General features: G+C 38.0%; 1 protein-coding gene across 2 annotated transcripts in view; it reads left to right on the top strand.

Moving 5' to 3' along the window:
- LOC140301726 (MAM domain-containing glycosylphosphatidylinositol anchor protein 1) overlaps positions 1–25,259 on the top strand; it is a 183,489-nt gene that overhangs the window by 115,904 nt on the left and 42,326 nt on the right. For both annotated transcript variants that reach the window (XM_072380324.1, XM_072380323.1), the window contains exons 7-11: positions 7,121–7,390; positions 11,390–11,719; positions 13,076–13,375; positions 18,203–18,469; positions 18,618–18,766. In XM_072380324.1, coding sequence (XP_072236425.1) covers positions 7,121–7,390; positions 11,390–11,719; positions 13,076–13,375; positions 18,203–18,469; positions 18,618–18,766 — 1,316 coding nt within the window. The remainder of the gene's footprint in view (positions 1–7,120; positions 7,391–11,389; positions 11,720–13,075; positions 13,376–18,202; positions 18,470–18,617; positions 18,767–25,259) is intronic.

Below are 25,259 nucleotides of genomic sequence, written 5' to 3'. Positions count from 1 at the left end.
AGGTCTTAAGGCTTACACTGTGTCCGATGGGTGTTCTTCGCTGTCGGTGCTATAGCCTTCCTCTCCTCTCCTCTTCTCTTGGGTTCCTGTGGTTGAGATCAATCGTATCCCAACAGTGCAGTTAACACACGCACAAAGACACACACAAATGCATAGCAAACCACAACAATCACTGTCTGCCTGGCATCAGGGTTCAGAGACTTGCTAAAACAACCAATCTGTCTGGACCTCACAGCCTCACAGAGTGATGGAAAGCACACTGCTTATTGTCCGTGTGTGTCTGTGTGTATGACAGCAAAAGAGGCACAGACATGGTGAAAAAAAGAAGAATGGAAGTGTCATTGAGTGTAAGTGTGTCGTTTTCTTCATTTCCAGACCTGGTGCAAAGGCCACAGGTACGGAACTAACTCGATAAACAGACTGTTTGAGTAAAGAAGGGAAGGGAACTATTTCACTACAGATCCCATTTACAGCATTGGTATAGATATATTTGATTGACTTTCCTATAGCTAAATTTACTGAAGTTTCCAAAAAGATGCCTACCCCTCCTTACATGTATGATAAAGAAAAGATATATCAGAATTCGCTGAACAGTTTTGGAGGTATATGAATCAGTAATGTTGTGTGAAACTGATTTGAAATTCAAATGGTTGCCAGATCAATTGAATTGGATGGACCTCAACAACAGACAAAGATCATTTTTCATCTACTTTTAGAACTTGTCAAGATATGAGATGGTGTTTTAGGTCACAGTCGTGCAGAGATATAGAAGTTTTCTCGCAAACTTTCAGGCGCAGCTGCACAGGGGCTATTGTTGAGTTTAAACATATTTAGGTCATGACTGCCTCGCAGACCATGTAAAGTACAAGTGAACCAGCAGAAAAACTTTACTGACAAGTGTAACTATGACAATACTGTCTCCTAAAATCACATTACTGGACTCGGATAAATAAAATCACATTGAAATAATCAGAGCGACAGATAAGGAAGCATTGAATTGAAAAAATTAAAAAAGACATACAAAACAGTGAACTACACAGGATTCAAAGAAGGGAAGAGAAACAGATGGTCATAGATACAGAGTCAGAGATTGTAAAAGAGGAAAACAAGCAGTTGCTCTGTTTTTTACCCTCTAAAATATTTTCTAAGGAGCATGTTGTGTTATTTCCCACTGAGTTCCATGTTTGTCCTTGTAACATCAGTCACTGCTTAGATTAGATTCATCCAACGGGGTCACACTATCATGTCTGATTCACTGCACTGGGACAAGGGGATTTATTGATTTTTATATCGTAATCCCAGCTTGTGATTTAAGTATGGAACTTCTGCCCTCCAGTGACCAAATTCTTGTTCCTTGACTTTCATAGTAGTGTCTTGTGGTGTCTTCCACTCTATTTTTTTTAAATAAAATAGGAACACTCCCACCTCCTACCTTTTCATGATCGAGGAAAATGCCCTTGAGAAAACAAGTTAGAAAAAAATGAATAAATAAATTTAAATAATCACTACTTAACCAATCTATTAAAGTACTTGGCTAATGCATATTTCAAAATGACCAAAAAGCAATTTTATAACTCCTTGCCAGTGACTGCTATGATTAGAAACGCTATGTTTTCAAGTGGTGAGCCTGTCCATCAATCCCAACAGTAAAGAAAACTATGATAAAATAACTCACTAGAGTATAATATTATGAAATAACATTTAATATCCACAGGGTTAATAATCCTTCCAGAAGAACTTGTGACAGAGGCAGAGGTGGTGGCACTGCAGCGGCAAAAAATCAGTGTGATCAGGTGCGAGTACGGCTTGCTCCAGTTTTAACTGGGTTTCCCTTTAGAACAGTCATAAAAACAAGAGGCTTGAGAATACAAACAACAAGACTTAAACTATGATTTGGCCAGTGTTGTACCACTCAGATAAGGCAACGATGTGGCGATGACACTGTAGACTGAATGAATCTTCAATCAGCACCACCACCACGATGAGCAGGAAGTCCCAGAGCCACACCAGAGGAAACAAAAAGGGGACATGACAAAATAAAAGCATAACAAAATGCGATTCATGACAGTTAATTGTTAATTTAACACAAAATGTCTCCAGTAGTAGCCCATCAGAGTTAATTTTAAGTAAGGGTTTGTGTAATCTCTGTAGTTAAAAAACATAAATGAAAACAGTTAAGTCACATAAGAAAAAAAGAAAAGTTGGTGTTTTTTCCCCTCATTATCACAAAAGCAATTAATGGCTGATTTATTTTTTATTTTTTTCACGTATGTTCTGTTGACATGAATTAAAATAAAAGTAAAATTACTGAAAAATAAAACACTGCTTCAAAAAATCTGACTTGAAAATAAGGCCTATGGCAGATGTCTTGGATGTAAAAAAAAAAAAAAAAAAAAAAAAAAAAAAAAAGTACTGTGATTTAAAGCTTTCAGACAGACTGGTAAAATGAAAAATGTTAGGTTTATTCAGTGTTTTATTGATAATTGCAACTCTTACTAAAGAATACTGGTGCAGTAATATGACAGCAGTACAGGTACCGTATGTAATATAAGATGAAATCAGTAAGTCGTTGTATGAATTCCTCATGATGAGTTGAAGATCAGTGGGCAGTCTGCAATGACTGTTTTTTGCACTGCATGCAGGAAGGAGGCATTTGTTACCTGGTTGTAAACCGCTGCACATAAATCTCAATTCTTTGGGAAGAGCACTGGCTGATCTTACCAATGCCATCTCCCATGCATCCCTAGGAAATAGAAACTTTAATTCTCAAATCCTCAGTTGCTCTACCTTACTCCAGTCTGTTTTCTATCGCTCTTATCCTGACATGTCTTTTCCCTACACTTATTCAGTTTTTCTTACTCTGTGAATAACTTTTTTTTAAAAATTTTTTTTAGGTAAAACCAGAGCTTTCATTAGTCCTAGTCCTGATCAATGAGTCACTGATCTGAGTTGGGAGAAACTCTGAATCACAAGGCTAGAAGATAGACAAAGATCTATTTTTTAATTTTTTATTTGCTGTCAACCCAATTTGCATGACTTCCTGATATGCTTCATGTCTCGAGGAGACGACTAAACTGCATACAGATTCTCTATCATGTCATCAGCATCAGTGCTGTACTCATTTATGACCACATACACGTTTTGACACTTCATTATGCTGAAATTGTATTTAACAAACGGAGAATTAAGGAAGCAAAACACTATCCATGTGGGCTGTTTTCAGTGCTTAGAAAGCTTTGCAGCCCAACAGGGGTATACTTTCCTTGCGCTGTGATGTGATACAATGGGAGTAGACAGAGCTATTTCTGTGCTGATTGCAGCTGTTACGCCAGTGAAATTTCTTGTCAGGTTAGGAGCCATCACTAGAGAAGTTAGCTAAAGAGATACCCCATTAGTGTGTTTGTGGTATTGCATGCACATCACTTTGTGCATGTCCATGAACTGGTTATAACATGTATCTGTAAACCAGTTTGTTGAGCTTCTGTGTGCTTCTTTCATTATGGCAATTGCAATCTGTTAAAAAAGGGATTAGATCATAGAATGCACTGCCTGAAGTCTATTAGAGGAATGAATGCTTCCTGTAGTCTGTAGGGTCAGTCTTTCATTGAGGATTAGCTGTCACTCCCAGGATCATGAAAGCCTGGATTGTCCTCTTTTTGTCCCCTGGAGGTTTTTTTTTTTTTTTTTTCTAAGGAAGATATTGGCTTCAACAATAATGAAAAAAAATTATATTCCTTTTATAACTAATTGTATAACTACTTGCATGTGTTTTTTGTCAAATCCAATCTCGAAAAGTTTCAGAGCAAAAATGCTGCTAAAAAGATTTACAAAAAAAATTGTGCAATTGAGAGCGACTCAAAGACACCAGAAATAAAATCAGTTAGAACCTATAGTTATGATACATTATATGCATAAAAACAAGGACAAACGCTATACAGCTTGGGTCAAAATTCTGTCAGAGGTCCAGTTAAGTATTTTCTTATCTTCAGAACTACTTTTGGGTTTTATGATATTAATATTAATATGATATTATCATGGTCTTTTTATTTATGTATTTTTTTTAACTACCCTGTTGAAAGGATGGTTGGAAAAGGTGACTTGCCCAGATGACACATTTTGCAGCAGATCATTTCTGTATTACTCAGATTACAGTGGATTCACCTGATTCTGCCTCTGAGGTTGGATCAAGCATCTAAACCTTTAAAGGAGTGAAAGCCTCTTTCATCTTTTTTTCAGTCAGTTAGGAAACAGTCTCACATGGCAGATAAAATGGGTGTTTAGCATCATAGCCTCAGGTTTTTTGTGTGTGTGTTTGTGTGCTGTTGTTATTTCCATGATGGAACACATCTTCCGAAATGAGAAAAAGTCACGCAAATTGTTCAAATCACAAAATAAATAAGGAAAGGGGAATGCTTTTATTCTGAGAAACAGATTTAACAGAATATCCAGCATACCTTAATCTCTATAAACATAACATTATACAGTTTAGTCGGAATTATTTGCACAGTAATGTCATTTTTGTTATTGAAGCTATTTACTAAATCAAATTCATGTCAATGATATCATGAAAGTTACCTTAAAGGCACCATATCGCTCAACTGGTTGAGCAGGCATCACATGTACAGAGGCTATGGTTCTTCGATGCAGCTGGCCCAGGTTCATGTCCCGTTCTGTGGCCCTTTGCTGCATGTCTTCCCCCACTCTGTCTGTCCCCTTTCCCGTCTACCCACTGATGAATAAAAACTATGAAAAAGAAGTTGTCTTTAATTGTGGATTTCTACATTTATTGTATTTACATCCAATTATAAGGAAGCTTTTTTGAGTTAAAACTTTTTAGTTATTTTGAACAAATAAACTAAGATGTGCAAATTAATGAGTTCACAAAGGTGTAAAATAACTTCTGCCCTCAATTTGATAATATTCAAATTTCTCATCACATTTTAACAACCGATCTCCATTGCATATTCTCCACTCTTAATTTCTGTAAAAGGATGCTATTTTGTAAAATGGATGTATGCAAATGAAACCTCTGGTCTTAAATCCTTGCTTTACTTCCTGGTAAACCTCCTTGCTGTTTGATTACTTTAGATACCCCTTCATTCTCTTTCTCCACAACCTCGTGTATGGGGGCAAAGCAGATAAAAAGAACAAGTGAAACTTAAGCAACATAAGTCCCAGTATTCTAAAAAGAACTGGGTCTCCTGAGACTGACCTACTCCTTTGCATTCAAGCCCTTATTCTTTTATAATCTTTCTTGTCTGGTTTTATTTAATTTGTAAACCACGTTATTGTTGTTGGTATTTTTGTTGTTAATATTGTAGCTCAAGGTTCCAGGTTGTTTTTGGCTTGCAATCAATATATTCTAAAAACATCTTCCTTTGGCATTTAAGAAAAATTTACTCCAGTGGGGAAATTATTGCCTTACTGCAGGAAAGAGTTGATTAACTTAATTGTTTCCTGCAGCCCCTTTGCCTCACAGCAACTGTTACCGTGGCATCTTTGCATTTTCTTATTTTGAACTGTAAACAACTCACAGCAAAGTGTCTACCACAAACGGAAGTAAATCCCACTGTGTGAGATAAAGGGTATAAGGTTGATTCCGATTTGTTTGGCATTTACTTTTGGATGCAGTTGCTGAAACCCACATCTAGTCAAAGGAGCTCTTAATTCTTTACCTGACTACATTCTGGTAAAACAAAATACTAAAGGACGCACTAGTGGTGAGCTTACAACAGCAGCAAAAAGCAAATAATGAGGATAGCCACAGTTGACAACAGAAGATCAGCACAAGTTTCTCTCCAGGTAAAGAAAAAAACTCTTCAGATCATCCAGATAAGTGAAGAACACCCCCCGAGGAAGGCGAATGGTTATCTAAATAAACTATAAAGAGAAAACTTCACAAAAGCAAATATAGAGGCCTCACCAAGAGGTGCAAACCATTTGTAAGCCTCAAGGATAGAAATGCCAGATTATACTTTGACAAATTAAAAACAAAAACAGACAGAGAGAGAGAGAGAGAGAGAGAGAGGAAAAAAAGAAAAGAAAAAAGATTAATAACTTGTGGCAAGTGTATTATCTTCTGGAGAGAAACTGGGGCTGAACTGCCCTGCCTCTGAAGCTGTCTACTGTAGTTTACCAGGGAGGTGGACAACTCTCCATTCTACCTCATAAATCAAACGAACAAACAAATGAATGAGTGAATAGATAAAAAAAGATTAGGACACTTACTTGTAACAAGCTCCTTTTTTGTTTAGTTTCTGTTATTCTGTTTATACTCCGTGGCAAGATGTGCAAAACTATTTTAAGAAGTTGCAGACATAACTACCTACAAATGAAATTGAGCATTTCAAACCCTTTTAAAGAGCTGAGATTTCCATTTAACTAAACGTAATTGGGTGTTTTTTATTAAATAAAATATCTCATCACTTCCAAGCACATTTGCACTCTCCTATCTTACCTTAAATAGTCATTATCTTTCTTTTTTTAACTTGAGTTCACTTCTCTGTTTTTGACAACATGTCTTTGGCAACATTATTATTTTGTCTCTCTTTATTCTTTCGTATTTGTTCAAATGCAGAAATCTTGGTGCTAACTCTAACCCAATTCACAGTTGGTTTTGAGAATTTTTGAGTAAACTACTATTTGATATAAAACTGTTTCAAATATAGTTGCTTTATTACTGGCAACTATATTTTTTTTACATAAAATACATAACATTTTATTACATTTATTGCATTACGTAAAGTATCACAGAAATTGTCAGTGAACTTCAGATAGAATAAAAATACAGATTTAAAAGGGCATAATAAAAGATCAGGATGTCAAACAACATATGTAGAAAACAAGGACAAGTTAGTTTGGACTTATGTTTCCATATTTCATTTTTATGTGCATATATGCTGCCATCTTAATTATCATTACTAATATGCAAGATCATGCAACTATCCTCATTTGCTTTTAGATATGATTGGTGCAGAAAGACTATTAAGAGCTTTGAAAGTTTCCAACATCTGCATCCACCAGTCCTTGAAAGTGTAAAGCGGAAGACATAAAAAACAACATATGAATAAATAAATTCAATTCTGTTCCATGAAACCATAGTTTCTTTGTCTCTTCTCAGCTCCCCCAATGATCCGTCTGTCAGTCAACGACACTGTGGTGGTGGATCCTGGGCAAGATGTGCTCTTAACCTGCGAGATGACTGCAGGGTTCCCACAGCCCACTGTGACCTGGTCGCGTTACCCCGGCCCGCTTCCCCTCAGCGCCCAAGTTCGAGGGGCGACACTGATTCTGCGTGCTGTCACACCAGCAGATGCTGGTTTCTACAACTGCACGGCTGTCAACAACGTGGGCAACCCTGCTCGCAAGAATGTCAATGTTGTTGTCAGGAGTAAGTAGCACACTTCTGTATTTGTTCTGCTGAAGAAAGGGACAACACTTTGGAGCTTTATTTGTAAACTGGGGAGTTTGATTCTGATTGTGAGAGCATCTCTAAAAACCTCAACTTTTCTAGAGCCACCGGAGCAGGTTATACATCAAAACAAAGACCATTTTGTTAAAAGAAAAACACTAAAGGCACATGAAATTGATGAAGTGTGGGTTGTTGTGTTTACCAGGGTTGCTTTTAATCGACACAGTTGTGAAAGTTTAGTTGAATTCTGAAAATCTACACTGTTTTCTTCAGAGCTGAGAATTCTTTTATGTACAGCATGTAAAACCCCAAGTCCAAAAAAGTTGTGACACTGTGTATTTGGTAATATTCTAACTGATAAACATTATGTGATAATTTGCAACTCTCATATTTCTTGCTGAAATATACGAGGCCCTGGCTGAGAAACACATTGTCTGGATGGGAGCACAAGTTCCTCATAAGCCTGTGTATATCTTTGCCGATAACAAACCGGATGGTGCCCTTGCTCTATAGTCCCGGAGGCTGTGAAGTCTATGATTTCCTAAAGGAATTCCAAGTTTTGATTTGTCTGACCGCAGAACAGTTTTCTACTTTTTCTTTCTACTTCAGTCAATTTTAAATGAGCTTTGGCCTTGAAAAGTTGGTAGCATTTCTAGATCATGTTCACATATGACCTTATCTTTGCATGATGTAGATTTCACCAGCATTTGTAATTATCCCAGTGAACAGTCTTCACAGATGGGGATTTCTGGTGTTCCTGAGCCCATGCAGTGATTTCCATAACACAATCAGAATCATCTCTGCTTTTAATGGAATCTTTTTATTTTAATTTTAATGCTTCCTGAGGGCCTGAAGATCACATATACCCAATATAGATTTTTGGTCTTGTGCCATGTGGACCGATATGTATCAATAATATTCAGAGTATTGACAATTATACATTATTCTAAAATTGCTCCACAAATTTTAGAAAGATTTTTGCGCAATTCCAAACTTCTGGCCATCTTTATTTCTGAGAGACTCCACCTCTCACTGGTGCTCTTTTTATACTCAGTTATGTTGTTGACCTCTTGGCACCTAACTTAATTAGTTGCAAGCATTTAATCTGATTTCTGTGTACTACTGTGAATAAGATATTGGCTGCTTTGAATTTTACACATCACACCTTTCGCTACATGGTGTTGTGGTGGTTAGCACCATCACCGCATCACATCACAGCAAGAGAGTTCCTGGTTCAAATCCCATCTGGGGCTTTTTTGTGTGAAAAAGTATAAATATGTATATTTGTATGTGTATATTAGAATGTCCTACACAGAACATAAAAAAATGACAGTAGTTTGTGATAATGCATTTATTTATGCACTTGAGCCGTGTGCAGTGAGCAGTTGATTCATCATTACAGGGAACTGATGTGAATCTTGTCATAATAAGCAGTTTAAGTATAGCTCTTTTTGTAATTTCCCTGTCATTAAAGCAGAAGCCATCAGTTCTCCTCCCCCTCTGGTTATTTTTAGCCATTTTAATCATCTTTATTCACTCCAATTAGTTAGACTGGAGTGGAAGCAATTAGTGACAGTCTCTTCTGTTAGTTAACACTGTAGTGAAAGTATGCTGAATGGGTTTCTCTTGTTAGCTTAATAGTCCTGAACGGATTTTGCACCAGCACAGGTGGCAAGACGCTGAGAGAGACAGAGAGAGAGGCACAGTCAAAGTCAGTGAGTTCGTTGCAACAGAAATCTGTATTTAGGCAGGAGGCAAGAGAATTTACTTACAAACACTTCCAGGACACTCATTCTAACATTATCTTGTATTCTGATCCTGAAATGTGTCTACTTTTAAAAGTCAATGATTTACGTCATCTGTACTTTCTTTTTGGCCCCATAATAAAGGCGATATAATTTGACCGCATAGACAGATTTATGTCGCTGCACACCGAGTAATCCCTTGGCGACACACACACACACACACTCTTATATAAATGCATACACTCATTATGTGAAGTTGCAGGCTTGTGTAAACCATATGGTCACTGTCGTATATATCTATGGCTCCACCTCAGCATCTTGTTAACAAGCTAGAAAGGAGTTTAAATCAAGCTTTCCTCTCCTCACTGCCTGTCTCTCCTTTTGGTAGGGAAACAGAGAGCTGTTTTATATTCAACATGGAAATCAGTTGGGAAAACGCAGCCTTTGAAACTGAAAATTAAATGTGACAGTGTGAGAGTTACTCTTTGTCCTTGATTTTGTTTCCCCCCTCCTCCTTATCCCCCTGTTATTTTATTCTGTATCTGGCTCCTTTTGTATCGTCCTTTTTCACAATTTGCTTGTTCCTTTTTCTTCCATTTTTTTTTATTCTCCAATTTCCTTTTTCCTTTGGTTTCTTTTTGTCATGCTGCCCCCTCTTTATTCCTCATAGTGTCACACACTCATCTAATGTTCTGTATTAGCCATCTTCCTCCAAAGCAATCCACTTCTATGCATTTAATTGCTTTTTACTCTTTTATTCTCCTCCACATGCAGTCTTTGTGATGCTATTTTGAGATTTGATAGTTTAAAATCTGGCAAACTTTCATCAGTTTCAATATATTATGTAATCTTCACAAATTTAAAGAAACCTTACTGCCATGACAGCCTTTTAGTAAATTTGAATATGCAAACATTTAATCAATAAATAAATAAACTTGACAAACTAATGGCTCAAAAAAGAGTTGTTATAATTCTAGACTGATTCAATTATATCAGTCTCACACACACAAACACAAGTTCACCCTCTCTCTCTATATATATCACCCTTGAAATCCTTAGAATTTAAGGGAGTTACAGAGGTTGACATGATTTGAACCTTATGGTAGAATAGAAAATAAACACAACGTGAAATTTGTAATTCATGAACACAAGAAGAAGTTGAGCATTCTTTTATCTCTTTGTGTAAGATCAACCAGCATGAAGAACAGCTTGTAGTGAGTCCACACGGTTTACTTTTCAAACCAACAAACCGTCTTCCCACAACATTACATATGAATGACATCCCACTTTTGTCACATTTTGCATCTTAGTGATAAGCAATTAAAGCTTTACACTAAAATGACAAGCCCGAACAGTTACATTTAGGGTAAAAGTATGGGACATGGTGTTGTCCCTTCATAGTTCCTAATTTCAGATGACACACAAGACAAGATATGTCGCAATAACACTAGCAATATCATGCCAGTTTTTTACTGCACTCTTTCTCCATGAGATTTTTCACTCTTAAAATACAGAAATTTTACAAATGAGGACACTGTGATTTACTTAAAAACATTGCAGGTTATGATAATCAGTTTAATATTTATGACAAAACAAGTTCTAATTTATCCATGTTTAATGTATAGTCCTATTGTGCAGAGCTCACTCAGCACATAGAAAAATATTCACTATCATGTGGACAAGTATTATTGAGACATCACAACAGTGTCACTTTCCCAAATAGTCCTATGGATCTACCTTAGTTATATAATTCTGAAACCTGGCAACAATCTTTGTATTTCAGTGGCCTTGTAATACTGTATTTCAACTGATTTGACTAGACAAGGTATGTTGCGAAGAAAAAAAAAAGAAAGAAAAAGTAATGAACTTCCGTGGGCGGTTTTCTTTGTGTCTACACTAAATTTCGATTTTGCAATGAAGAAGAAGAAGAAGCCCTGTATGCCAGAAGAATTTGAATTACACAGTCTCACTGAGACTGAGTAACAGTTAACTTTGAACATTACTTATGTTCCTTTATTAGAAAAATTCAAATGTTTGCTTGTCAAAATATCTCAGCAAAGTCAACATATTCCTGGGATTAACATTTATATGAAAATACAAATGTATTAATTCAGTAAAATTTTACACAATAGATAAATAATAATTTCATTCTTTTTGGAATGGTGCTTCAAACAATGCGATATATTTAACCTTCTCTTTGTCTTTCTTCTTCCATTGCTACCACGTCACACAGCAATGAGCAACCTGACCTTTCAAATTACACCAGACTCCAACAAGGACAGTGAAACCATCCAAATGGGTCGTGACCTGAAGCTGTCATGCCACGTTGATGCCAGCCCACAAGACAAAATCAACTACACCTGGTACAAGAATGGTGCACCGGTTTTCAACTCGGAAAGCCTGATATTACTGCGCAGCGACCCAGACATGGCACCCGGCACCAGTAGCTTGGAGATTGTGGACATGAAGTTTAGAGACCTGGCCACCTACAGCTGTGTGGCAAACTTCCCAGGCAGCAGGGTGCCAGAGCTGCGTGTGGATGTCAACATCTCTCAGAACAGTGGTGAGATTTCTTTCTTTTTTCTTCTCATTCATAGTCCCGTCAGACTGAGTGAAGTTGTCATGGATTTCAAATCTTTGACAGGCCAGAAAAAAATAAAAATAAAAAACTTTTAATCATTTTTATAACTTTTAGTAATAATTTTAAGGAACTATCAGTTTACAATGTTTTGCATGAAAAGTCCTATCCAAAATGCTTCTTCACAGTGCATAACTTGCTGTTTTATTTCTCCTCATATAGCCTGAGTATGAAAAACAGTAGCTAAGATCACTGTGCAACAATACAGTAATCAGCGTCTTAACTTCATTACACAGCAGTCAAAGCACTCTCAGTTTGGAGAATCAGAACATTTCCCAACAGATGAGCTAAGTTAAAACCTAATCAGAAAGAAAGGCAAAGACAGCAGATGATTTTCAGCCTTCTAAAACAACTCAAAGCTGCAAAACTTCATGGTTGTTTACACAAACACCATATTGTGGATTTTTGCAACACGTCATTTCTGCACACAGAGTCCGGGATGCCACAAAATGTTGCTGCCCAGACCAAGTTACTATACAGGCATTCTTTGGTTGAGAAAATGAAGTGAGAAATGAAATACCTGTTTGATGCATAAGTGAAGCAGAGTTAAATCTACAATATAGCTCTCATTCAATCTCTGAGGGAATTGTTCATTTTAGATGGCAAAAAAGTTACACTTCTCATGGTTGGTTTGACCGTCAGTTTGTTTCTGATTCTCCAAACGCTGTGTGCTGCAGGTTAGACACTGACAACTCATGAGCAATCCACACAACCCTACTTAAAAAGAAGAAAACTAAACAATATAAACAATATAATAATTGTAAACGTGATGCCATTGATTTAACTTGTCTTAACCATGACCCTGTATTTTATCCTCCATTCTCTGCCTATGAACGCAGTTCTCCGTTTTGTTGCTCTGTCAAAGAATGTCGTCATGCAAAGTGTGTATGTGTGTATGTGGTTAACTCAAATATTTTTATACTCAGTAACGGAGAGGTAATGATTAAGTTTTAAATTTTTAATTCAGACTTTGTGTTATCTTATAAAATGTCTCTTATGAATGTCAGTAACTGTCATTGTTTCTGTTCTTCATAGTCTAGTCTATCCATGTTTCATCCATGTAAGGTTTTTCATTTAGCTTATGTACTGAATAACTACATTTTCAGTTGTATTATTCTAACGGGCTACCATGTTTACATATTTCATGTATTTACTCACTTAAGGAAGAATATTTCTGTCTTCTAACCGTTTTCGCTAATCTACTGCTGGGATAGAACTGTTTATTTTATTGTCTTTACTTAAGCATTTTCTTGTTTTATTTTTTCCTCTCCTTCTCTTCAGTCTCTCCTCCAATGCTGTCGGTTCCACCAGGGGGTCAGGTAGTAAGTGTGCGTGAGGGAGGTAACGCTGAGCTGGTGTGCTTGGTAGTTGATGGTAAACCCCGTCCTCCGATTCTGTGGTCCCGGGCAGAGAAGGACCTGCTGATGCCTTCAGGGCAAACTGTGGTGGAGACACCTGACGGCCGCTTGAGGCTAAAGAATGTTAGCCGTGACATGATGGGAGCGTATCGGTGTCAGACAGCTCCGTACAATGGTCTTAACATCAAGCGCAGAGAAGCACAGGTCCAACTGAATGTGCAATGTAAGTGTGCGTCAGATTATTTTCACCTGAGAACTCAACACACAACAAACTAAAACGGCATTCTTTGGATCAGGACCGAGGCAGGCGTTAGATGCTTTGAGAGTAAACCATCTTGGAGAGCAGTCTGATGTAAATAAGCCCTGATTACAGTATAAGAACATTTTGTCCCCTAACTACATATGATGCAGATGATACTTTCATCATCCCAAAGCAAGCATCAGCACACAGTGGTAGCGATAGAAATAATGAAACAATTATACAAGTTTACTGTGAATATTTATCAGTAACCATCGGCCTGCTTACCTACACACCAGTGTGTCCCTTCTTTGAAAAGCATTTTTTAAATGTTTTCTTATTTGTGCTCAATTAAATTATTTTTTTTTTATTTGAAATTTTCTCTAAATCCTCCAAAAGCCCTCTGTTGAACCTGAAAGTATAAGAGGTAACTGTTAATCAAAGTCCATTTTTGGGAGCCTGATGTTAGGAGAGCAGCAACAAGTGGACTTTAGTAAATGGATTTTGGCCTAAGAGTGGACAGGAAGGCAGGCAGGAAAGTGGAAAAGGAAAGCGCTGTGCAGAGGTGTGCAGGATGCCAAAGAGCTTGAGAAGAAATGCTGGTAGAAATCTTATGACATGCAGGTGGCTGGTGTGAAGAGCAGGTTGGCTGGCAAATGACGGAGATGTTTAAGTGGGCACTTGGTAAACACAAGAAAGAAAGGTCACACAGTGAGCTAAGTAAACTATTGGGTGACTTGAGAGCACTGAGCTACCACTGTAACAACAGATCAAAAACAACAGATCAAAAACCAGCCTGCAGACACATGAATGCAAAAACAAACAGGGTAGCACACAGACAGGAGGGAAGTTACCACCTCTAAGCCTCTATATGTCAAGTTGCAGTTGAAGGAGCGAGGAGCAAAAAAATGTATGTACCAGATAATATACATATTACTTTACTTCTTAGTTAACTTCTAGAAAATCTGGGTATAAAATGTCCTAACTTTATTTATTTATTGCACTCAACATTTGTGTGAAATGTTCTCATAATTAATGTATTCATTCCTGAGCTGCAGTCTTTTAAATTTTGGCCACCAAATTTTAATCAGCTCATACTTGAACCTGAGCAGACATTTGTCTTAATTTCCCAGAGGAAATTGACACAAATGCCCACTTGTTATCACTTCACAAGAATTGGATGAACATGAGGTCCAAATGAATATTAGCACAAAATTTAAAGATAGCCCCTCAAGGAGTTTTATTACTGTTGCATTAATAATGGACAGACAACCCCAAAAGTATTAAAAGGCTTTGGCTATGGCTGTCCCTAAAACAGAAGCTTAAAATACTGGACCCTGGCATAAAATACAAGACATTGCATCATAGCTGTATTTATTTGTTGGCCAGACAATTGTTTGGTTTATACATTAAATCTACTTCCTGCACAGAAACAGCAATTAATAAAATGTTACAATAATTCAGCTCCCTTTATGAATTCGAAGAGTTTGGATCATTTTCCTGCTCTGACATACCTGATAGATAAAAAAGGCTCAGATTTTTGCTCCTCCCTCCTCCTCTGAAAGAAGTATTTACAGGACTCGCTAATGCAGGTGGGGTGGAAGGGCAACACTATGAGCACAGCTGTCCACGCTGGACCAACTCTGATTAATGGACCAGGTGGCCGCCCCACTATGGACAGAGAAAGAAACAGAGCGATGAAACATATACACGGGCAAGACTGAGACTGAGAGAAATGGGTTTAGCAGAGAGTTTGCAGCCAGGAAGCTGGGTTAGTAGTAAGGGAGGGAGAAAGGATTGTGTGATGAGGTGCAAACCAAAAGTGAGAAAAACAACCCAAACAAGATTCTGTTTCAGTGTAGCTAGAGTCATCAAACATTTTGTAATCCAGATCCTTCTCTTTCTTGTGATGATCTCTTTTCTAGCTTTTTCTTTTGGTTCATCGGTTAATTTTATCTTTTTTTTTTTTTTCCCCTTCCACTGATCATTGTTGATTGACGTGAGGGAAGAATGTCATCATTGTTTGTGGCAGATCTCATTAAATGGACACGCAGATTTTGCCTTGCATCCCTCCTTTCCCCTCCCAGTCTTTGTTTTTCTCCCCGAGAGAGGTGGATGTTCTTCCTCATTGCCATTCTCATCGTCATCAATCAGCTGACTGTTGGCCATGAGAGAAGACCTCTCTCTGTCTTGCCATTCTCTTTCTGCATCCTGCATCCTTTCATGCGCTCCCTGCCTCCCATACTCAATCACCAACTTCTCTCACTTTCACATCACACTTTCTCTATCATTAGTCTTCCTCATTGTCGTCTTCTTTAAGAGCTCTTTCTCTCTCCCCTCGTCCCACCTAACTCTCCACCCCACCACCTCCCACTCTCAGTCTCATGTAAATGTATTTTCTCTCTGTGTATTGTAAACGTTTGGCTTGGTCAGTGTTGCATTCTTGGATGAAATTAATTTTGTATTCAAAAGGACAGATACCTATGGTGTATTTACATGGATTTTAGTGTTTTGACTAGGAAACATTGCATTGAGGTGCTACAAGCCCCAGATAAGGGCGAAGTGAATCCAAAAAAAATGACAAAATGAAAAAATTGGTGAATTTTGGATCATATCTGTTCAAATCTAGTGGGGTTGATATGATTTATAAACTCCTCACAAACAAGCTCACAACTTACCCTCCAGTGTTTCTCTCCATTTTCTATATTTCAACTCGACTGCTCCATAGCTTGCCTTTTATTCTTTACCTTTGTCACCTGTTTTCAGGCATTGGTATGCATATGTATTATTGTGACTAGAAGCAGGGTATGTGACTACACACTAATCAGTCCATAGGCTTACACTAAGACCTTTGACCACTCACAGATCAGCGCCCTTGTCATAAAGTTCTGGCTGTAGTAAGCAAATATATAATGGTTACAAGAGGTCAAGGAGACCTAGTAATGAGCACAACATGCCAATCATGGTTATGGTAAACATGTCGGTGGAAAGCCATTAGGTTTTTCATCAACGTCCTAGGAGCCTTGACTTACAACCAACAGGCAACACTGAAACCGAGAAGTTAAATGCTGGCGTGGTTTTCAGTCTTTTTAGCATTCATGTGCTCACTCATGTTCCTCAGACTGGAGTGCAAGCACAGAATGATAAACTGATTTCAAAGAGGAATTTGGTTTGGCTGTGTTCACCTGTCTATACAGTAGAAAAAATATATAAATTATAAGTTTTAGTCACAGTGAATACAGAAGTACTTTCTGCAGCATGTCTGATTTTTGAAAAATGCAGTCTTAATGAGGAGATACGTTTTAGATTCAGGTTTGAGAATCTGCTGTCGACTCCTGAAACTAAAAATTACAATGAGCTGTTTTTTAAACTTAAAAGGATATTAAGTATTTACCATATTGATTTAGCTTGTCTATTCAAATTTCTCTATTTTACTGTCCTTCAAACGATATTGATAATGATTGTTAATGCAGTTATTCAAATATGAACATTAAACAAAGTAAATTGATAGGTCTTGCAGTAATTCATGATTTGATCCCACTCCAACATCATCTCCTCTAATAAAGATGTTTAGACAATTAGTCATTCACGAGAGAGCAGAATTGAGTTTGATATTGTAACGTTGGGCTGCACAAACTGCAAAATTCACTTTACCTAGCAAAGTAATATCCATACGCTAACCTGACCTAACAGCACCTGATTACAAAAGCAACACTACACTACGGTATAAGGCAGTATAATGATGGTTTAACTAAAAACTCCAACCAGGATATTTTGATTTTTTTTCTGCTCCACTGTCATCCCCTCCAGTCTCCAGTATTTCTGCTTGCATAAATAAAGTTATTTCTGTAAATCAGGTTGAAATTAGATACAAATTTAACATGCCATAATATGTATGGGAATAAGATCTTGAGTTATTTTATAAAGAACCGAGCAGGTAACAGATTGGACGCGTTTTATAATATTTGTACAAATAAACAAAGAAATTAATGATAAAAAAGATGCGAAAACAAGATTTCAACTTTCCATGTTGGCCAAAAATAAATTTTTTACATTATCGGAAACAAGTTAACTGCATTTTTCTCCTTGTTTTCTCCTTGTCTCCTGATGAACTTTATCTTTCAGTCCTTCTGTCATTCTTCAGCAGCTCATTCCGTTGCCCGATCTGTGTTAATTACAGGTATAACATAGATTAGAGCATAATTACACATCTTTGTCTGATAAACTTGATTCATAAGTGCCTCTGGTGATGCTGTCTCACCTCTGGGGACTTTAACATCACATCTCATCACCAATTTTTAGGGCGGTACCACCATTAGCATCTTGTCTATCTACATGATTAGCCGGGGGTGAACTAGCTGGCCTGTGATTTGTGGCAGAGTAATTTGGCTGCGCTGTGTCTGAGCTGACCCCAGGGCAACAGTAGCTAGTAAGTCATTAACCGCAGAACCACACATCACTTCTGACAGGTTAATTACTGCTGGTTAGGAGAGGTTAGCAGCAGGGATTGGATTGCACCTTGTACTACTTGATCCTTTTTTACACATTTGTTGTTCTGAGCTGGATGATTTGTCAAATCCTATATTTTCCAGTGCTCTGATAAAATTCAAATTTCTGATTTGGACAAATAGATAAATAAATAAATAAATAAATAAATACATGAAATAAATGAATAGTCAAAAATATTTATTTATTTATTTATTGCACTTCTAAAACGGTTATTAGTTTGCATGACCACTTTAACAGTGTCAAAAAACTGAATGAAGAAATGATTTGCATAGACCAAAAGTAGCGGGTCGTTTGTCTTTACAGATCCCCCCATTCTGGACCCGGTCTTTCAGGATGTGCGTTCAAGGAACTATCAGATAGTGACCCTGAGGTGTACGGTCCAGCGGTCAAACCCTCCTCGACTAACAGATATTCGCTGGCTACGCAATGGTGAATTCATTCGAATGTCAATGCCTGACCTGAAGGAAACGCCAGAGCGAAAGTTCAAACTGGAACCCAACAATAATGGCTCATATGAATGCCGAATCAGCAACAGTGCAGGAACGTCAACATGCACATTTAATGTCTCTGGTAAGTGAAAAGAGATGAACATTTTATTCTTGTCCATTTATGAAAAGACATTATCTATTCCTACATTTTCAATATGGTCTGCTGTTTTACTCTAGTGTTTTTTATCTGAATTTTTATTTTTTTTACTTCCTTCTCCTTTCTCCTACAGCAAAGCCGTACAATGCTGAGTTTTACTTTGACACACCCAACCCTGTACGCATTCTGAAGGGAAACAACTACTCCTACAACCTACAGTGGACACAGAGAGACCCAGAGGCTACAGACCGTATTATAGGCTTCTGGCTAAATGTCCAAAAGGTGCAGTGCTCCCAGACAATTACTTGACTCACAAGAAGTACACTTTTGGCATATTTCACACATAGAGCTGCGTATACTTCTTCAGACATATATAATTATATTAATATTATTTACATGATGGCAGCATGGTTTGACAAATATAAACCCACTTTTTATTAAATACATACTCCATTGACACTAATTGGTTTAAACCAAGTTGTCAGTGCTGGGGACTGGTAAGCCGAAAGCAGATACTGAGGACTGAGACAAAGTGCTTGTGCCATTTCATCAGCAGTTTAGAGCATTGGTTTTAATTGGTGGCTGGAGAGCAAATGGCAGGCTGAACTTAGAGGCAGTGAACAGAGCAGGGAGGAAACTGACAGAGATAATCCGTCCTGAGTTAATCCAGGGAAGGGAGCAGGTGAATGGACACAGAAGGAGATGCTGGGAAGATGCGGGCTGGGAATCGCTGCAGGCAGGTGGAAAAAGGAGTTAATTACATGTAACCAAAACTTAGAAAATGATGGAGGTTGTTCTGCAGATTAAACACACACACACATACTCGTGCAGAGAGGAAAAGAGGAAACACTGGTCACATGTATTCGTTTGTAAGACACACCTTGAGGAGACAGGTTCACAGATTGTGCAAGCAAACACACATACTCACAAGTCTATATGCTGTTAATATTGCATGCTCAGTAAACATGGGGCTTTAAGGGCTTTGAGAGTGTCAAGAATGCGTACCCAATCAATACCAGAGAGGTCCTTTTTTCTTCTGTTCATTTTGTCAGGCTCATAGTTTTCATTTGTTTTATAATTCCAGTTTTGAATTAAAATAGTTACCGTATTTTCCGCACCATAAGGCGCACCTAAAAGCCTTAAATTTTCACAAAAAATGGCCGTGCACCATATAATCCAGTGCGCTTTGTGTGCACCGGATTCCAAAATCTGTCACGGGTACCATTTTGAATTTACCGCGGGGAGCGCCTAGCATTCATCGGGGCATTAAACCCCCTCCGCATCACTCACCACCACGTTCACTTTTGCTGCGTCTCTTCGCTCTCGTACATTGGAAAAGAATGGCAACTGGCCACTTCCGTCGCTCGCTTGGCGTTCGGTGTAAATCCAGGGTTAGGCGGATCCCAGCCATTCACTCTGAATAGGGCGAAGATTGTATCGAGCCCGTACTTAGCGATTGAATCGTGTTATCATTAATGCTTTTGCCCATGTCCCAGTGAGGGCCTGTTCTTCAGTCTGAGATGGGTGATGCAGACCGATGTGCAGTTTATACGTGTAAAAACGACCAATGTTGTCCTTGACCATCGGATCATTTCCCGCTGACACAGGGACGTAATACATACACTACGTGTGCTGGTAGCGATAAACCAATAAGAGAACATTGGGTAATAAATACGCCTTATAATCAGGTGCGCCTTATGTATGGGTTAAGTACAGAAATGGACCCCATAACTGAGGGTGCGCATTATAATCAGGTGAGCTTTATAGTGTGCAAAATACGGTAAACACCCTGATAACTCTTACTCAGAATTTATGATCTGAAACATGTTCACAATAAAAAGGCTCTTTTTTTAATGACCAAGCTTATTAAAAAGAAAGCAAAGACCAAAATGATTCCAATAGCGTAGGTAAAGAAAACACGGATATTCATTACAAATTGATTTCTACCTATAATATTTTCTCGTCTTTGTTGCGTCCTCAGTACACCCATCACATCCTCTTAAATTTTGAGCTTTCATCACTCAGTTGTATCAAATGGAGGCCTCATTTTTCATTTACCAGGACCCTAAAGGGCTGCTCTTGTGTTCACAGAAGGTTACAGTACCAAAAATCGTTTGAAACTTTTCACATACTATTTCTGTGCTGTCTGGAATCAAGTGCCAGACAGGCAATGGTATTTCATTCTAATTGTTGTAACTGAAACTGAAGAGGTCGCTGCAGATGCCTATCATTTAAGCCCACTTTACCATTGAACATTTTCATGTTTCAGCCTGTCCTCAGATAATTGATTTTCCATTGATGTTTATAGTTTATTTTCACAACCATACTATGGTTGTAAAATTGGTCTCGCACTCACTTGCTAGGAATTTAGAACAAGCGTGTACCCGGATATTGTCTGAAAACATAAATTTACCCTCCTCTCAGATTCAGTTGGAGACCAACTAGGTGTCGGGCAGATAAAATGTATAGATCCATTACATACCAAGACATTGCAGATCCGAGACCAACTCCAGCTTTTGGAGCCCTGTCATGATCCAATGATATGACAAGCAGAACCTCATCGGAAAATAGGTGAACAACTTGAGATCACCTTCTTGTTTTGTTACTTATGCATTATAGATCACTGGGCTTGAGTCATAAGACAGAAGGATAATAATGAATTATACACAGCATCCTGGGGTGTTTCTGAAAGTGTGTGAGAGAGGCACTGAAACAGAGAGAATGTAGGTCTGGCAGCTTGCTTCTCTGCGGATGAATAGCTAATTCCCCGCCCACGTTGCAAGTTGGCTGCTTACCTTATTAAGTAAGACTTTTAAAGGAGACAGAAAATAAGCACAGGTCCGAGATTGCATGCTTAGGCTCTTTTAAAAATGTTCGCTTCACTTTTTTTTCTCTTCTATTTTTCAACTCTTTCTGCAAGCATGTCTCTTTTTTTCCTCCGAGCTTCTCTTACCCACTCTTTCATTTCATGCTCCCACTTTCCAATTTTTCCTGCTCAGAGGTACTAAGTTATAAGTGCAAAGTTAATGGCATTTACTGCTGGATGAAGCGTTTCAGCTAAAATAGCACTGATAAATGGTTGCTGCAAGTTGTTATGCTGGCTGTGTTAAAATAATGAGCTGCATTAAATGGCGGTATAGGATTTCTCAGACTTTGCTAGACTTTGATTTAATTTCAGGGTGTTTACCTCCACGATTTTGTATGTGAGCTTTAGAAAAGCGCCCACAAAGAGACAGAAAAAAAGAACGCAGGGAGTCAAAGTGGGCAAGGAGATGAGAGTGCAAAAGAGAATTGTGATGCAAATTAAAGAAAAACAGCAAATCTCTCTGGTCCTCTTGACTATTAGATAGAGTGCAAGTACATTAAATTGTTATACTATCACAATTTCACAACCCATCTATTTCTACAACTTTTTCTACAGCTCATCCTTTTAACACCTTGACACTCTCTTTTTAGCACATGCAAAAATGATGCAGGGGTCTCAGGGGAGACAAGCAGACACTGAGGCGAATACAAGAGAACTCAGATCAGTTCATGTGGACTGGCATTCCTTGGTGTCAGGCTGAGTACATGGCTGCAACTTTGCTTCAGCTTGTATTTTAAATTGTGAAGTGTTTCCTGATGTGAGACGGTGCATATTTATCTGGCTTATAGGGGAACTCCGGTATTTTTTTAAACCTAGACCTTATTTCTGGCATAAAATATGTTTATCTACTCACCGAGAGCAGTTTGGCAAAAGTCGGCGTCCTTAGGAAGCTATTTAGAAATCAGCGTATATCCATATAACGGAGTGAACAGGGCAGGGACGATGCAGCCTCTAAATAAGGCATCATCTGTCTTTATTTCACCAAGACGAATGAATGAAGGAACGTGTACTATAGCCCTGTTAGCTCATAGGTGCTGTTATGTGGCTACTTGCGGCTAAAGGAGAGCTAACGGAGGGAATTCTACACACACCTCTACTGGGACCACTTCATCCACACGCCCCCCTGAGCACAGTTTATTTACTCCTTTCTCTGTGACAGTAACTGTAACTTCACATGGAATTTGCTACTGCTAGTTTTGTGCAACATGGCAGGATATTTATCAAATGTTGACAATGTGAAGACGACTTTGAGTAAGATGGACGTTGTTACCGGAGTGAATGAGCTGTGCAGCAGCAATGCATGTGGATGAAGTGGTCCCAGTAGAGGTGTATGTAGAATTCTCTCCGTTAGCTCTCCTATAGCTGCAAGTAGCCACGTAACAGTAGCTATGTGCTAACAGAAATATAGTACGTGTTTGTTCATTCATTCATCTTAAAGTATTGGGGAAATAAAGAGATATTGCCTTATTTAGAGGCTGCATCGTCCCTGCCCCGTTCACTCTGTTATATGGATATACGCCAAACGCGAATTCTCTAAATAGCTTCTGAAGGACGCCAACTTTCGCCAAACTGTTCTCGGTGAGTAGATAAACGTATTTCATGCCAGAAATAAGGTATAGATTTAAAAAAATACCGGAGTTCCCCTTTAATGCTAATATGTCCAATATGTATATAGTGTCAGACTAATATATGTGCTTGCATTAACAGTCTTTCCATTCCTATGTGTATTTCCCGGTCTGCATGAAATGACTCACCAACAGGCTGTGAAATCCCAATTTACACTCCTTAATTTAGTTTCGACCACACTGCGGGGGTTTCTCTGAGTAGGAATTAACAGCGTTGACAGGTCCTCCATTTTTTCATCAAGCTGTCTTTATACTCCGTTTCTCCACATCACAACCGGCATCCCTTAAAGTTTCTTAACTGACATCTTTAATTTGCAGGATAGAATTAATATGGTATAATTTCACCTTTTGCATCAATAGAGACAGATTTGTTCAATCATTTGTTACTTATTGCAAACAACATTATTTTAACTTGGCTCACAGACATATAAAGCTCACATTTTCTGCCATCAGTGTACCTCATTCATTAATTTAGTTATCTTCACTCATGCATGTTTATGTTTATGCATTTAGCAGATACTTTTATCTGAAGCGACTTACACTGGTAAGCAGTTAGGGTAAGGGGGTCTTGCCAAGGGACGCCTACTGGAGGTAGTACCTTTTACGCAGGAGATTTGAACCCAGGTGGCAATCTTACCACTACACTATCTACCCCTACCCCTATGTGAGGAAGTATCCTCAGAGAGGATGATATTTATCAAAGCTTCACACACAAAACATCAGCAGTAGATTTGCACAACCTATTAAGAAGCAACAGATGCTGTGATGTCCCAGTGAACAAAAAATAATGCCTCTGGAAGAGGAAAAGGTGTGCAGTAGTCAGAAATAAATCTGACATCTTGTGAGGAATCAGAGACCACTAAGCTGTTCAGTAAACACCTCACAGGTCCCTCCTCCGTTCCCTCATGATGTCTTCTGACTGAGGACAAGTTGAATTTTTTGTCTCACTTCAGTTTAACATATTTGAATGCTGTATTGCTTAACTTTCGTAAACTGATTAATTCTGAACCAAGATAAAGACAACGGGGCTCTGGCCTCGACACAATTTTTGGCCGTTTCCTGCATGAAATTACAAACTACTAAATTACTATGTTGGACAGAACAGCTTTAAAGTAGACAATGATGGCCCCTAACCCTTTACAAGATGACAGTTTCCTGATTTATTAATGAAATGTCTGTAAGATAGCATAGTGACTCTTTTCTTTCATTAATTTACACTTCTTTTCAAACAATCATGTTAGGGGCTTAGCGAGACCCACTGCACTCCACTCCAAATCTCTTTTCCTCAGGGTTTGCCACTTTTGACATCTGCATCTCTTAATAACCCCCGAGCATATTATCATGGTATGAAACAGGATCCAATAAATAGTCAATAAACAGAAATCAGACCACAAATGAAACCGATAGAAAAATGATAATTATATCATTTTTTAATATTTTTTATACATTATATATAAATTATAATGAAAAGAATAAAAAACAATTCGATCTGAAAATCAGATTTCCTTGATGGAATATAACACATTAAATAAAAGCACTGGTTGACCATCATTGGCTCATTTATTTCTTAAGTGAACTCTGTAACTGATGGCTTGTGATGTGATATCAAAGAAAAAGAGTTTCAACTTACAACTTCTGCAATACAATAATTAAGTATAATCTGAAGTTGACGTTAGGTTGGATATCCTTGTACAGTGATGTTCGTTTCCCTCCAATTTTGAACAGCTCACAGGGATTGAAAAAACAAAATGTCAGTATTGTTGAATTAGTAGTGACACCCACATGTATGCCCTGAAGCACAGAAAAAAGTGCCTTTCTACGATATGACGCTTTAGAATTTCAGGTTAAACTAAATGTTTCTTAGAAAATAAAGGGCAAGTAAAGTATACTGCATGAACATTTGAATATTAAAGTAGTCCTTGCTGCATGGACTCTTCCATAAAGCTTATTTGATAGTGTGGTCCTCATTCAGAAGTAAATTTAGAAACTTTCTCTAATTGTATGCCTCATGCAACACACAATGATTATTAATCAATATCTGGGCTTCAATCAACACTGATTTAAACATACTTCTAATTGTTTACTTAGCTAATGCTAATGTTACTAATATCATCCCATACTTTTTGAATGACTTAAACTTCTTAGTTTAAATAAATATGGTGCATGCGGCACATATATACATCTTGCCTCCTTGAGTTACTGCCAAGGAGCTGATTTCTAACCGGATTAGAAAACATGAAATAAAAAGTTGGGCACAAACAGAAACTTGTAATGCGATTAGTCT

The sequence above is a fragment of the Leuresthes tenuis genome, unplaced genomic scaffold (genome assembly GCF_036924035.1).
Source record: "Leuresthes tenuis unplaced genomic scaffold, fLeuTen1.0.hap1 SCAF_2, whole genome shotgun sequence".
NCBI lineage: Eukaryota > Metazoa > Chordata > Actinopteri > Atheriniformes > Atherinopsidae > Leuresthes > Leuresthes tenuis.
The sequence above is the reverse complement of the archived record's forward strand: the minus strand, read 5'-3'. Positions and strand labels throughout refer to the sequence as shown.